This window comes from Impatiens glandulifera, chromosome 3 (genome assembly GCF_907164915.1).
Source record: "Impatiens glandulifera chromosome 3, dImpGla2.1, whole genome shotgun sequence".
Taxonomy (NCBI): Eukaryota; Viridiplantae; Streptophyta; class Magnoliopsida; order Ericales; family Balsaminaceae; genus Impatiens; species Impatiens glandulifera.
In genome coordinates this window covers 43,241,214-43,256,283 of record NC_061864.1, presented here as the reverse complement: position 1 = coordinate 43,256,283, position 15,070 = coordinate 43,241,214, and the positions used below count along the sequence as shown (strand labels likewise).

The following is a 15,070-nucleotide window of genomic DNA, read 5'->3' as shown; positions in this document are numbered from 1 at the left end:
TTCTCTCAATGTCAAGCCGACCACACTATGTTTGTCAAGATTGCTCCGAATAAAAAGATCACAATCCTCATTGTTTACGTTGATGACATAATAATAACCGGGGACGATGAAAAAGAGATTCAAAATTTGAAAGAGTTCATAAATAGCCGATTTGACACCAAAAATCTCGGACCCCTCAAGTTTTTCCTAAGAATGGAACTTGCCCGATCAAAGAAGAGGATCTCCTTAACTCAAAGGAAATACACCATAAACCTTTTAATGAAAACTGTTATGCTTGGATGTAAGCCTGCCGACACCCCTATGGACTCGGTCCACAAACTTGGAAATAACAATGACGATACTCCAACCGATAAAGGTAGATACCAGCGACTCGTGGGGCGACTCCTGTACTTATCTCACACTCGTCCTGACATTTGCTTCGCAGTGAGCGTTGTTAGCCAATAATGAATCGCCCTTCCGAAGATCATATGAACGCAATTTTCAGAATTCTAAGGTACCTAAAAGGTTCTCCGGGAAAAGGACTTATATTCACACGTAACGACGACAAGTCAATTCGTGTGTTCACCGATGCCGATTGGGCCGGGGACATTACCGACAGAAAATCCACCTCTGGATATTGTTCATTTGTTTGGGGCAACCTCGTCACATGGAGAAGTAAAACAATCTGTTGTCGCTCGGAGTAGTGCCGAAGCTGAGTATCGTTCTCTTGCACTCGAAATTTGTGAAGGAATTTGGATACGCCGCATCCTTGAAGAGTTAGGATTGCCTCCAGATGGACCTATTCAAATGATGTGTGACAATCAAGCTGCAATCAGTATTGCAAAGAATCTGGTTCATCATGATAGGACCAAACACATTGAAATTGATCGTCACTTTATTTCAGAAAATATAAATAAAGGCTCTATTGCACCTCTCTACATTACATCTCGCAATCAGGTGGTTGACATACTCACCAAAGCTCTTCCCAAACCGAATTTTGAGGAACTATGTGGCAAGTTAGGCACGTTCAATATCTACTACCCAACTTGAGGGGGAGTGTAGAATTATTTCTCAAATTTGGAAAATTAATAGCAAATCAATCAATAGACTAATTGAGTTACTAATTGACCGAGAATGGAAGGTTGAGAAAGTCAATAGCAAATCAATCAATTAGACTAATTGATTTGTTAATTGGCCGTTGATTGTCAAATCAACTAAATGATTTTATTGTTTAATTGATTTCCTTTTTGTAAATGTAATATTTATTATTTAAACACTAGACCTCCCATGTAATGAAAACAGTAATAATATACTCCACAATTTTCTCTCTCTAAATATTCTATATATATATATATATATATATATAAAATAGATTAATAATTATATAAATATAAAAATTAATGATAAAATATATATATATATAAGTGATTTAATAATTATATATATAAATATAAAAAATAATGATTAAAGATAATATATAAAAAATATATATTTTAAGTCTAAACCGTTATGTTTAACCAAAAAGTTAACGGGAGGGCCATTAATGACTTTTCTAAAAGTTGAAGGTCGATTTGTTTTAAAAATTAATTTGAGGACCAAAAGTGAGCGATAAGACCGCCCAAATAATTTGGGCTTAATTAAATTATATATAAGTTCAAATGTCGCATAGATTTTGGCGGATAGATTCTGTTTATTTTTTCCTAACAATTACAAACTTTATCGAGAAGAAAATTTTAAAATAACAGTTGCAAGAGGAAGAATCTATTATGAATGAAAGCTTAGAGAGAATCCAGCATTAGATGGATTAGCTCCCCCATCAGAACATGTGCAAGTTAAGTAACCTTGGTAGATAGATTTGCAATGGTTGAAGTAGGGTTTTCCAATTAAAGAGTAAAATTAATTGTGACAAAATAAAATATAATGTTTTCAATATTTACTTACATTCCAACTTCACTAGTAAATGTGCTTGTTTCTCAAGCACTTCTTTACAAGCTATATTATTCAAAAGAAATGCAAACCAAAAACTTAACCTAGAAACCTAGTAGTAGCCTTTGCCGAACTTCTATTAAGAACAAATGCGGGTTTTATTTGTGTTTCCATATCTGAAGATAAGCTTGAATCCTCAATTATAGTACTAAAGACTTCTTCTACACCGAGGCTAATATAATCGGCCAACCTTCCTTCTTGGAAGAAAAGATCCTTGTTTACTTGATCTGTTGTTGATCTGCTGCAATCAGCATTGTCAATACAAGTACTAGTGCCAAAGTATTGCCCTTCAGCATTGTTTGATTCTTTGGTGTCGTTTTTCCTTATCTTTCTCTTTCCTTTCAAACGCCTTTTCGGGTGGAGTCTGCACTTGGAGCCTTCTGCATATCTTCCAATGGATTGAAAGACCGGACAAACATAGCTGTGCTTCTTCCGGCACTGCAAAGTTTGAGAGATAAACAAATCGAATAAAATATTAATTGAGTTTTTCAACAAGTAATGTTATCATGTGTTTCGCCCCTTAAAAAATATATAATATTCAAGGTTGCAATGTAGTAAGGTCTTGCACACAAAACATTACCAAAATATGATGTCTAGCATACATATTATCAATATATCAAATACTCTAACAAAACAGAAAACAATACCAAATATAAAAGAAGTTGATATGATGATACAATAAATAAGTCGTGTCAGGAAATGTGTAGTATTCTAGCAGTTATTTGAAGGGAGATTTGAAAACTGGTATTTTGTCACAGTTTCAATTACAATCTCGATCCTATTGGAAAATCACCAAAGTGAAATTGAAATCGATAATTATTTGTTTTTTGGTATAAGATTTTTGGATCATGATCAAATTTTATTGTAAAAATCTCAATCCAGATTATTTTCTAGATCATAATCGAGATTATTTTCTTGAGATTTTTGAAAAACATAAAAATAAAATGTAGATTTGGTTTTATGATTATGATACCAAAAGATTGGGTGTTGAATTAAAAAGATCATGTGAATATTTTGAGATTTGAAAAGAAAAAGACACTTCCGAAAACAAAAGACCAAATCAAAGGTCGAAAGTTATCTCTAGAGTTGGCAGAGACTTTTACCTAATCCCTTCTTTTATGCTATCTCATTGTTTGTATAGTAAAAGTCACAAATTCGGGACAACTTTATTAATACAAACATTAACATTTAATTCAAAGATAAAAAGTAAACTAAGGGCAAACAAAAAATACCTCATCACCATGCAAGCAATAGCCTCTAAGGAAACCTTCACAAGTTGGGGCATTTGGGTTCACATTTACATGTCTATATTGACAGTTCTCGTAGCAGCATAACCCTGTCAATGAAAAAAATAAATAAATCAGATTCCATAACCTCTTGCACCACTTTATAGACAAACCACTAAGGCAAAAACATACCTTGAAGAAAATAAGAACAGTCTTCCATCCTTTCAGGAATAACCTGTACATTGAAAATTACAAAACCAAGGTGAATTGAGGTAAATATAAAAATAAATTTCTAAACAAAGGCAAGATACCTTATGAGTCAACTTGCAGCCTTGATTGAAGCATGAACCCTTAATAAATTTTGTACAAACTGCAATCTTAGATAAGTCATGAATATAAGGGCATTTTCCATCATCTTTATTACATTTACCAAATCTCGTGAAGAAATGACAATATGTGTTTTTCTTGGCAAGACACAATCTGGCAGTGTGCAAACTCCATCTTACTATCTCACTTGCTAAAATCCGCGCTCGTCTTTTGGGATATCGAATAAGCTGATTTCCATTTCCTAAGCGCTTGTATCTGCTACTAAAAAGGATGACTATGCATAAAATGCTCTAGAAATGAAGACCAACTGAATGACAGAATAAAAAAATAGCATAATTTGAAAATTAATAGATATAATGAGCATACCCATCATTGCCAATATGGAGCCTTTGGGGAACAACACATATTTTTGTATCTGCTCCAGCATGATTCTTACCCGAGCCTGATAAGTCGCCTACACAAGGATAACAAACATTAACTAAAGGAATTGAGGAAGGATACTCAGGCTACTTAAAAGCATTTGGCCTTATTTGATGAAGGGTTATTTGGATTTATAACCCCTTATCCTATCATTGATCAATTTACCAATCAAACAAACAACTAAAATATCCTTATTTTAATTTTTATAATACTTTAAAATATGAAATATAAAGAATATTTTAATCATTTAACCAAAATAATCAACTTTTCATCAAAAAATACATTTCACACAAAAAAAAAACAAAATGAAACAAGCTCTTAGTTAAGCTATTGATTCTCCTCAAGGTGAAATACTATTATTTTTTTCCATTTGAAACAAATTTCAACTAGGGTTTGTTTAGTCTCCAATTCAACCTAATCTACCTTCCCCTTTTTGCTTCTTCCTGTTTTATGTTTAGAAAAACTAGAACCCACATGTATATATAATATATTATCTAAATAAAGGATGATGAGAAGCCTACCTGAAATTCTTTGGAGAGTTCGTCTTGATAGATCCATTTTGTAATAGAAGGAGCCAATCCTGTACATCCTCTTCCCTGTGGTGTTTTCGAAACTAGACCCACCAATACTCAGTATTGTGGACATCCCACCAGAGAAGACATGCTTGGACCTTGTGTAAATTGCATCTCTTTTTCTACAAGCCAAAACGTTCCTACTGAAGACACAATAACGCCTAACATTTTTTCTTACAGGCCAAGTCTCATTGGAAGAAGCATCACGAAGGGCTATATTTTTCGGTGCTTGGTCTTCAAGTGGTCTTCTGAGATGATTTTCCTTCCACTTGACATAACCATCAAAAGAAGGCAAAACATCAGTCTGTACTGAATTCTGAACAGACAGATCAGTAGGACTAGATGATGCAACTAACTGATTTGATTTCATGCATATCATCTTCCATCCCATCCCAGATTTTGAGCTTTCATTGCTTATGACATTGTGACTTCCAGTCACACATGTTTGATTTTGAGGAGTTTGTGAAGGATTCCGGATACTGGCATTTTCTTCTTGTTCCAAAACACCCAAAATAAACTCAGAAGAAGTCTCTGCAGGAGGATTTATCACTTGCACAGATGCAGAATTCTGTGAGGAAATATTTGGGCAATCAAATAATTTACTTCTGAGTAACGGTGTCTTTGGCTGTTGAAGGAGTTCTGATTTCAAACAGTTCAATGAATTAAACCCATTTATACTGCTTTCAAGTCCAGGCGAGCTCAAAGATTTAGCAGGAACAGTATAAAGTTTTCTCACAATACTGTTGCCTTTCCAAACATAAGCATTGTGAACCTTTTCATTATTTGTAGGCAACTGCTTTTGCAAAGAAACAGCATTCAAGTTATTCTTTCCACAGATAGGCAAGGAAGGAGGTTTTCCTGTTCGATAGCTAGTTCGGGATTTCACCTTATTGTCTGGGGGAACTGCCTTCTTTAGTTTTGAATAACCGGGTAAGACTCTAAGAATTGCATCATTCAGATGATTATTTCTAAGTGTCCTGCTTCTTGGAGTAGGTTGCAGAAGAGAATGCCCGGTCTTAGTAGGAATTGTGTGCGAACTCACCATTGTATTGCCTAAATTCGGACTGCACATACTAGTTATTGAAATTTTTTCAAAAGATACCAAAGGTGTCCTACTTTCAGAAACAAGATTCTCAAAATTTGTATTCCCAATCTCAAAGTTTTGCTCCACAAACTGTGAATCCTCCTCACCTGTGAACAAGGTGTCGGGAGATGCTCTATTAGGAAAGGCAGTAGAGGCTTCATTTCTATCCAAATATAGAGATGGAGAATTTGACACAGAAGGTAAACCATCTTTGTCAGGCAAAACGTTGTCACACTCCATATCTGCATATTGTTGTCTATGATGTTCATCTTGTCCATGAGCATCAAAATAATTGATCTTAAGAGTGGTGTTTGCTTCAGGAGTACTCTCTATTTGACGTATGGAAGAATTGTTGTTTTGGCAACAACTGTTAATTGTAGAAAAGTTTAGGGAATGCTCAACATTGTTATGGTCATCCAGACATGTTATCTGAGCTATTTCTGGATCAAGTTTTGAATCAATACAGATAACATCTTTTCCTGTCATATCAGTAACATCAAGTGAAGGATCACCTATTTCATTGTCCCCAAGCACAAATGAATCTGATATGTTGATGTTAGATTCATTAACTCTATCTTCTGTCTCAGTATAAAACTTATCAGAGTCGAAAGTCAATTCCTCGGTGCAACTAGGACCATCACGGATCTGGGATACTGTTGGGAAGCTTGAAACAGGTGCACTGATATACCTTGTCTTCTTACATCTGGGAGAAGTTCCTGTTACAGATTCACCGACTGAAAGCATAGCATAGTCTCTTTTGTTTCTACCATGCCCATCATCATTGTCCCTACAACTGGATTTCTCCTCTTCTTGATGTAAAAGGCTATGTACAGTCAGGCTGAAATCATAGCAGGTTGACTTCAACGAATCAATTTCGGTATCCTCAGTTTCCCTCTTCCTATGTGGTTGTTTCTTAACAGGACTAATGTTTAGATTGCTAGTTGCTGCAGTTACTGTGGGTCCTTGAATGAGATTATTCTGGAGCAGCAAAGTCTCCCCTTCTGGACCTGGTCCTACACGGTCACAATCAGTTTTAGCTAGATTAGAAACAAGATTCATGTGAGATTCGGTTTTCCCATTCCCGTCCAGCAAATTGGCTGCGCTAATGTTAACTCCTACAACATCAGTGACAGTTTCACTGACATCAATATGGTCCTTTTTTTTCAGGTGTCCAATCATATCACTATCTTTAACTAGGGAAATGGTAGGTCTTTGATCTTCATCAACAGATATATTATCTCCCAAAACAGAAGTCTGATTAAATGTACACTCAATTGCTGAAGAATCAACACTAGAGAAAGGATTTTCCTTCTTCGCAGCATGTGTATTATCGAAGCTCACTGAACTATAATGATTTCTGCAAACTTCGGTTTCTGCAGGATGTGATAAAAGGCAACCAGTTTTGCCTCCCACAGATTTACGTGATAAAGAGTACTTATCCACAGGTAATTGTGGCTGAATGCCGCCCACTAAAAGAATATCAGAATCACCCTCCCCAAGCTTCAACTTGATTGAATCTTCATATGAATTAGTGCTAGCAAAAGAATCAACACATCCAGGCACTCTAGCAGTTAGAGTATGCAGATCACCTTCAGTCTCTAAAGGATAAACTGAAACCAGAAAAGGGCCTGAGATATTTGTATTTGCTTGTGCCTCCATATATGGTATGCATGCTTTATTAGAATAAGAGTGAACTCCATTTGTCTCTGGTGATAAAACACATGAAGCTTCACTCAACTTATTATCAAGCAATGCAGTAATTTGACGAGGAGAAGACTGCAAAACAATGTCATGCACGAGATCAGAGCTTGAATAGTTATTCGCCTCACCTGAAGTTACATTGCAAAGGGAATCTTGAGACTGAATATTTTTGGAACCATCCGACTTAATAATAGCAACTGAATCTTTTTTGTTTACTTCCAAATTTGACATATGAGAGAGTGGCCTAATGAGTTTTTTCTTTCTAAAAGCCAAAGGGGGACTTGCATATGAAGGAATGGCATGACGAGTCTTTTTAGATAATAATTCTTTTGAACTCATATTTCCAGGAGAACCACCAGCACAAATGCTTAGAGGGGAAGGTTTCATACAATTCTCATTCAAAATCTTTGAATCCCTAGAAGAATCTGAAAGGCATTCAAACCTATCCGGCGTCACAGAATCTGGCTTAATTGTGCTATTTGTTGAACAAATGAGATATTTCAATGGATATTCCAGTTCCCTCAACTTCTTATTTCTTTGTCTTGAGTTCACATGAGATTCATCATCAGTTGATGTAGGCACAATTGTCTTTGCTATTAAGCCATTAGAATTAAAGCATACATCCAGTTCTACGATGCTTTCCTTTCTATCTTCTTCTCTTCTCTTTTCAGGATAAGAAACGACACCTTTTCCTCGTAAATTATTTGGCACTGTACCAACTGATTGGGCAAAAGAGAGATGTTGTCCGTTGCTTCTGTTATTATTACCGGGATTAACAAACTGAAGTCTCTGTAAAACACTCTTCTTTTGGATTTTCTTCTGTGTAACCTGAAGAAAATCGTGGTTACCTTCCTTGTTCCCTCTATAGTTGGATTTTCCAGATGGATAAATATGAGGGCGATGTTGCAAGGGAGAAATTTCATCTCCATCGTCAGAGTCAAATTGGTTCCCTAACCTAGCACGAACACCAGACAGTTCCCGATAATCCAATTCCTTATTATGCAGAAATCTGTCACTATCTAAAGAATAATGATCAAAGGACTGATAGTTTCCCGGATCCGCTCCAAAATCCTTTGATACAGACAACTTAGATCTAGAACCACTATGTGACTCGCTATACAAGGGAATTCTTGAAGTTTCTCTAATTTCAGAGACATAACTGTCATGACTACGCTGGTAATCGTCAACACGACTATCAATTCGTTCTGAGTGCTTAGATTGAAACTCATCTCTAAACCTAAATCTACCTTCTACATCAAGCCTACGATTATCAAACGGTCGATACGACAATACCTGCGTTCTACTGATTCCACTATGGTGATTATCTTCTTCTCTGACCAATCCGAAGGGTCGACGACTTTCCGGTACAACAACTTTTGATGAACTGTAATCGAGAAGCCTATTTTGAGATTCTTGTTTATAAAAGCGAGGCTGATTATAATCCAACAAAGTGCGCTTTGAAACCCTAGGTGGGGAAGGATTGTGATGGGGTACGTAAACGGATTTTTGTCTACGCGTATCGTTTTCAACCAGCCGATGGTTGTCGTGCTTGCTGAAGGTGAATTGAGATTGTTGCGGTTTGTATGACGACGAAGACGGCGGCGGAGGAGTAGAGTGAGTAGAGAAAGGCGGTGGCGGAATTGTAGGATGTTGATTGTAGTGATGAAGATCGTTGAAATAGGTCGACGGCGGAGGAAGAGGTGATGCATATCTGGTGTGCTTGTGGTGATTCCGCATCTTCATGTCCATGTTTAACCACTATCGATCGCTCTGCTCTGTAACAGAAGGAGATTTCCTTTCTTTTGATTTTTCAAGAATTTGTAGGGGATGAAGAAATCCTGAAACAAGGAAGGTTTTATACTCTTCGATTAGTAGCTTCCAAACTTATATTTCATCAAGCTTATTTTTCTACAATAATATATCAAAAATATTAATTTTGTATAAAGTAAGATACCGAAATTATTGTTAAAATAAAGGTACGAGATTTTAAGAAATATGGAAATAATATTTATAAATTAATATATATATATATAATATTTATAAATAAATAAATAAATATTATATTAATTTAATCATAAAAATATTATTTTTTTAAAATAAATAAAAATATAATTATATATAATATTATTCAATATATTCAATCTTAGACATCCTATTTTTACAAAAAAATATAAATTCTATTTTATTTGATTATAAAGTATTTTTTTTACAAATTCTAATAGAATCAAATAGATTAACAAGTACATCTCAAATACAAAAGTCTCTATAATTTAGTTTAATTTAAAAATTATAATTATATTTATTTTTATTAACTTTAATTTTTTTAACTATATTTACTTCTTAAAATTTGTTAGTTATATTTTAAAAACAATATTTTATTTTATGATAAATATTTTATTATATCTTAAACTATATTAAATTGTTTTTTTTAAGTTAATATAATTTTTAAGTATGAAATTTATAATACCGAAATTAAGGTTATATAGAAATTAAGGTAATGTTAATGTATGAATTTTTCTATACCGAAACTTTGGATAATGTATAAGGTATGAATATTAAATTAAGGTAACTAATAAAAAAATAGTCAATATCAATGGTAAAAACAGTTGATATTGAACCCAAAACAGTTAGTATTGAGTAATAACAACCGCTCAAAACACAGTTGACATCCATTGGCAGAGCTTCCGTAGGTATTGCTCAAACATGAAATATCAACCGTTTTAGAGATTGAAGGAATTGTGTCCTTTAATTTAATGTGCAATGACTAAATTTGGATAGGACAAATTAATAAATATAATTTAATCCGGTTATTTTAGGAGTCGTAGTACTTTACTAGAAGCCAACTACGATTAATGGGTTAAACCTATAACTATTATAATCGGGTCCTATGAGGTCACACACTTAGAGTTGACCGACTAGATAAACGAGAAAGATGGTTAATTATTAATACATATTAGATATTATTAATAATAAGAAATATTATTTATTTGTGAAATAAAATAATATATAATTAATACATATTAGATATTATTAATAATAAGAAATATTATTTATTTGTGAAATAAAATAATATATAATTAATGGTTAATTATGGAGTTAAGATTGTGAAATAAAATAATATATAATTAATAGTTAATTATGGAGTTAAGATTATGAAATAAAATAATATATAATTAATACATATTAGATATTATTAATAATAAGAAATATTATTTATTTGTGAAATAAAATAATATATAATTAATGTTTAATTATGGAATTTTATTTAATACAAAAGGATTCACTTATTTGCAAGAAAACGGAAGTGAATAAAGAGAGAATTGTTCATCTTTTAAAAAACGACTTTTGCTATATTACGGTGAGAACTCCAAGAGGAAGAAATCATCTTTTAATCTAGCAATTGGATTGCTTCCCCTTTGTCTTTTTCGTCCTAGCAGTCGAAAGTAAAGAGATCTAGTCGGGCTCGTGTGGACCAAGTAGAGGAGCAACACGTGGGGCTCTCGACTATTCATTACTACCAGATCTGATCCGGTTCACGCATCAAAAGTATATTTCTATAAAATATATATCTTAATTCTATCAATTATGCATAATCATATGATTAGATGTTTAGATTAGATCTATAAATTATTCCGCTACGAACATCTAATTAATCAACAGTGACTGAAGGTTAATTAGATGTTCACAACGGAATAATTTATATATCTAATCTAAACATCTAATCATATGATCATGCATAATTGATAAAATCATGATATATAGTTTATAGAAATATACCTTTGATGCGTGAACCGAATCAGATCTGGTAGTAATGAATAGTCGAGAGCCCCACGTGTTGCTCCTTTACTTGGTCCACACGAGCCCGACTAGATCTCTTTACTTTCGACTGCTAGGACGAAAAAGACAAAGGGGAAGCAATCCAATTGCTAGATTAAAAGATGATTTCTTCCTCTTGTAGTTCTCACCGTAATATAGCAAAAGTCGTTTTTTAAAAGAGGAATAATTCTCTCTCTATTCACTTCCGTTTTCTTGCAAATAAGTGAATCCTTTTGTATTAAATAAAATTCCATAATTAACCATTAATTATATATTATTTTATTTCACAAATAAATAATATTTCTTATTATTAATAATATCTAATATGTATTAATTATATATTATTTTATTTCATAATCTTAACTCCATAATTAACCATTAATTATATATTATTTTATTTCACAATCTTAACTCCATAATTAACCATTAATTATATATTATTTTATTTCACAAATAAATAATATTTCTTATTATTAATAATATCTAATATGTATTAATAATTAACCATCTTTCTCGTTTATCTAGTCGGTCAACTCTAAGTGTGTGACCTCATAGGACCCGATTATAATAGTTATAGGTTTAACCCCATTAATCGTAGTTGGCTTCTAGTAAAGCACTACGACTCCTAAAATAATTGGATTAAATTATATCTGTTAATTTGTCTTATCCAAGTTTAGTCATTGCACATTAAATTAAAGGTCACAATTCCTTCAATCTCCCACTTGTCCTTAAACAAGTGTGCAATATAAGATACCTTTGTCTCTTAATGTCTTATTTGATGATATGGTAACATACATACTTTTCTATCAAATATGTTTTTTGAACTCTAAGTTTGAACTGTCAATTAAACGGATGATTCATATTAATCCATCCGAGCATGGCCATTCATTTTCAGTTCTCGCTCTTCAAGTGGCCGAGACACCATTCCTATTCAATGTATCACAGTATGCATGAAGTAAGAGGACTTCTCTATTCTTGTATGACTATGGCTCCCACTCAATTTTTAGCAATCCCAACTACTGCCTTTATAACTCCCTTTTACGGAAAGCGTTTAACAATGTCAAAAAAATACCAATCATCAAGTGAGGCCACAACATACTCATGTCTGAGGAATCTACTAAACATGGTTTAACTTAAAACTCTACAATCTCTTTTGGAGAGTCTTAAGGTGGGTCAGTCTTACATGTATCATCCATACACATATATGTAATTGACTAGACATCTCCATGTCCTTATAGCCCATGAAACCTGACGCTATCAGTCAGCTTACAATATAGTAACTTATAAAATCATCTATGTCCATTTGATGATTTCAAACTATAGACTTTTAATAATTCAAAACTTCATTTCACTTAATGGGTTTCATTCACCAGAACACTTAAGGTGATCCCATTTGTTAATAATAAATTATTTGGACATATTATTCAATATCGATAAAAACAATATAAATAATGATGAAATATCATATATCATAAAATCATCAAGTTAAACATAAAACTGGTGTCTAACACTCATAAATACATAATGTAATACAAAAGCAAACTCAAAGCTATTCTCCAATGTGCTTGAGACCATTAGCCCTAGTGTGACTCTCATGTTTGGGCCTAGGCATAGGTTTGGTTAATGGATCTGCAATGTTGTCATCAGTATGCACCTTACACATCCTAATATCACTCATAGTGATGATGTGTCGAATAAGGTGATACTTTCTCATTACGTGTCTGGATTTGGAGCTCGAACTCGGTTCCTTTGCCTGAGTTATGGCACCATTGTTGTCACAATAGATGTCGATAGGCATTGAAATGCTAGGAACAACACTGAGTTTTCGCAATTAAAACTAATATTATATTGAAGATTTTAAATATATATATATATAACCTCCCTCCTCCTCCTTCAACTTATGCTCACAAATATTATATATATATATATATATATTTTTGAGCATAAGTTGAAGGAGGAGGGAGGTTGTGGAGATAAGAATTATCTTTCAATTTGATAGCATAAGTTGTGAGAAGTAAGGGTGGCCAAAAATTCCGATATGATCCATTAATTCGGCGATTCGATTCGAAAAAATCTGTATCCGATGGATGGGATTCGAATATTAATCGGATCTGATATTTTACCGGATTTCTAGATCGGATATGGATCGAACAAAAAAATTCGGACATTTGATGATTTTTAAAATTTATTAAATAAACAAACTCAAACAAAAATATTATTAAATAAATACAAACCTAACCAAAAATCTTTCTCTTCTTTTCTTTTCCTCTTTACAAACCCAAATAAAAATATTATTAAACAATTACAAATCAAACAAAAATCTCTATCTTCCTTTCTTTTCTTTCCTTTTCTACCCAAACAAAAATAAAAAATCTCTCTCTTCATTTTATTTCTCCCATTTTTTTTACAAACCCACAAACAAAAATATGTCTTTTCCATTTACCCTTTAAATTTGTTTGTGAATCTGTTCTCTTTAGATGGAGACCTAATTTTAGAACTCAAATCGTCATTAATCATCGAAGTCTTAGAGGCTGGAGCTGTTAAGAAAAAACTAGAAATATGAAAAAATCGGATCAGCGGGTATCTGGTTGGCCGATCCGATCCGATGTTTTCAGATCAGATAGTGGTTGAATACCGAGTTGAATATGGATTACAATTTAAAAAAATAAATAAAGGCGAATATCCAATCCAAAATACCAAATTGATTGGTTTGTCCACCTCTAGTGGGAACAGAGATGAATTGAGGAAATAGAAGTTAGAGAAGTTATTGGTGGTTAAAGGAGAATTAATTAATTAATTAGGTTGGATAAAATTTAATGATCTTTTATTTATTTATTTTAAATATATATATATATATATATATATTATATTTTAACAAATTTAATTATATAAATATTATATATATATATATTTATTAACTATTGAATGTTTATATATTATTATAAATTATTAAGTTAAAAAAAAGAAAAAATATTTTAAGTCAATTATTTTTAAAATGGTAATATATATATTAAATTTATTTATATATTTTTTTATTTAATTACAAAATATATCAAATTATATAGTGTTTGAAAATTGAAAATATATTATCATACAATTTTAGTTTTTTTTTAATTATTATTATTATTATTATTATAATTATCTTCATCATATGTATATATATAATTAATATAATTTATTATTAAGAAATCTATATATTTATAAAAATAAATAATAATTATAATTTAAATTTAATAAACATTATTTACAAATTATATAAACTATTTAATTCAACGTTTATAATATATATTAGGATTAATGATATATAATATGAATTATATTTCTTCCTTTTATCTCTTATCTCAAATCTTTAATCTTTAATCTCTAATCTCTAATTTCTAATTTTAATCTCTAATCTCTTTTTACTTATTAATTTTTTTCTTAAAATCCTAAATTTTATTTTTTCTCTATTATTAGTACTTTTGATTCTTATTAAACCTTAAAATTTATTAATATTTTATATTTTTCTTAAACACTAAATTTTATTAATATTTTTTATTTTCTCTAAACCTAAGTTAGAAAAAAAAATTCATTATTTATGTATATTCTTTTTTTTCTATATTATCTCCCTCTCATCCCTCACATGAAAATAAATAAAAATAACTCAAAAGTTATATATAAATTCTCATCAAAATTTTTAATGAATTTTTTTGATAAAAAAAAATTCCTATAATAATTATATTTACTTAAACATTTTGCTGAAATAATAAAATATAATATAAAAAAATATACAAAGTTAAAAAAAAAAAAAAAAAACATATCAACAAGTCTTATACTTTAGGCTTATACTCTAAACTAGTTATATAAATATAAAATTTAACCCTAATACCTTAAATCCTAAACTAATTATATAAATATATAATCAAATAAAAAATATAATAAACTAATAATATTATTACTTACAAATATTAATAATTAAA

At 31.6% G+C, this 15,070-nt stretch overlaps 1 protein-coding gene across 3 annotated transcripts; it reads right to left on the bottom strand.

Annotated features, from left to right (window-relative positions):
• Positions 1–1,851: 1,851 nt before the first annotated feature.
• Positions 1,852–9,109, bottom strand: LOC124931538. Of its 3 annotated transcripts, none has more exons than XM_047472023.1 (6): positions 4,460–9,109; positions 3,885–3,972; positions 3,503–3,779; positions 3,384–3,426; positions 3,198–3,301; positions 1,852–2,403 (listed from the first exon to the last, which is right to left on the bottom strand). In XM_047472023.1, exons 1-6 carry the CDS (start codon positions 9,042–9,044, stop codon positions 2,005–2,007), a joined length of 5,496 nt encoding a protein of 1,831 aa, XP_047327979.1. In that variant the 5' UTR covers positions 9,045–9,109; the 3' UTR covers positions 1,852–2,004. The 3 variants fall into 3 exon arrangements, with proteins under 3 accessions (XP_047327979.1, XP_047327980.1, XP_047327981.1); XM_047472024.1 differs by having other exon boundaries at positions 3,503–3,776; XM_047472025.1 differs by having other exon boundaries at positions 3,503–3,773.
• Between the last annotated feature and the right edge of the window lie 5,961 nt (positions 9,110–15,070).

Excerpts from the sequence above, each read along its gene's own strand:
- LOC124931538 (XM_047472023.1), bottom strand. The coding sequence starts at position 9,044 with ATGGACATGAAGATGCGGAATCACCACAAGCACACCAGATATGCATCA. Across the intron at positions 3,973-4,459 it reads AACTCTCCAAAGAATTTCAG|GCGACTTATCAGGCTCGGGT; the intron begins GTAGGCTTCTCA and ends ATCCTTGTGTAG. Across the intron at positions 3,780-3,884 it reads CTCCATATTGGCAATGATGG|TAGCAGATACAAGCGCTTAG; the intron begins GTATGCTCATTA and ends CATCCTTTTTAG.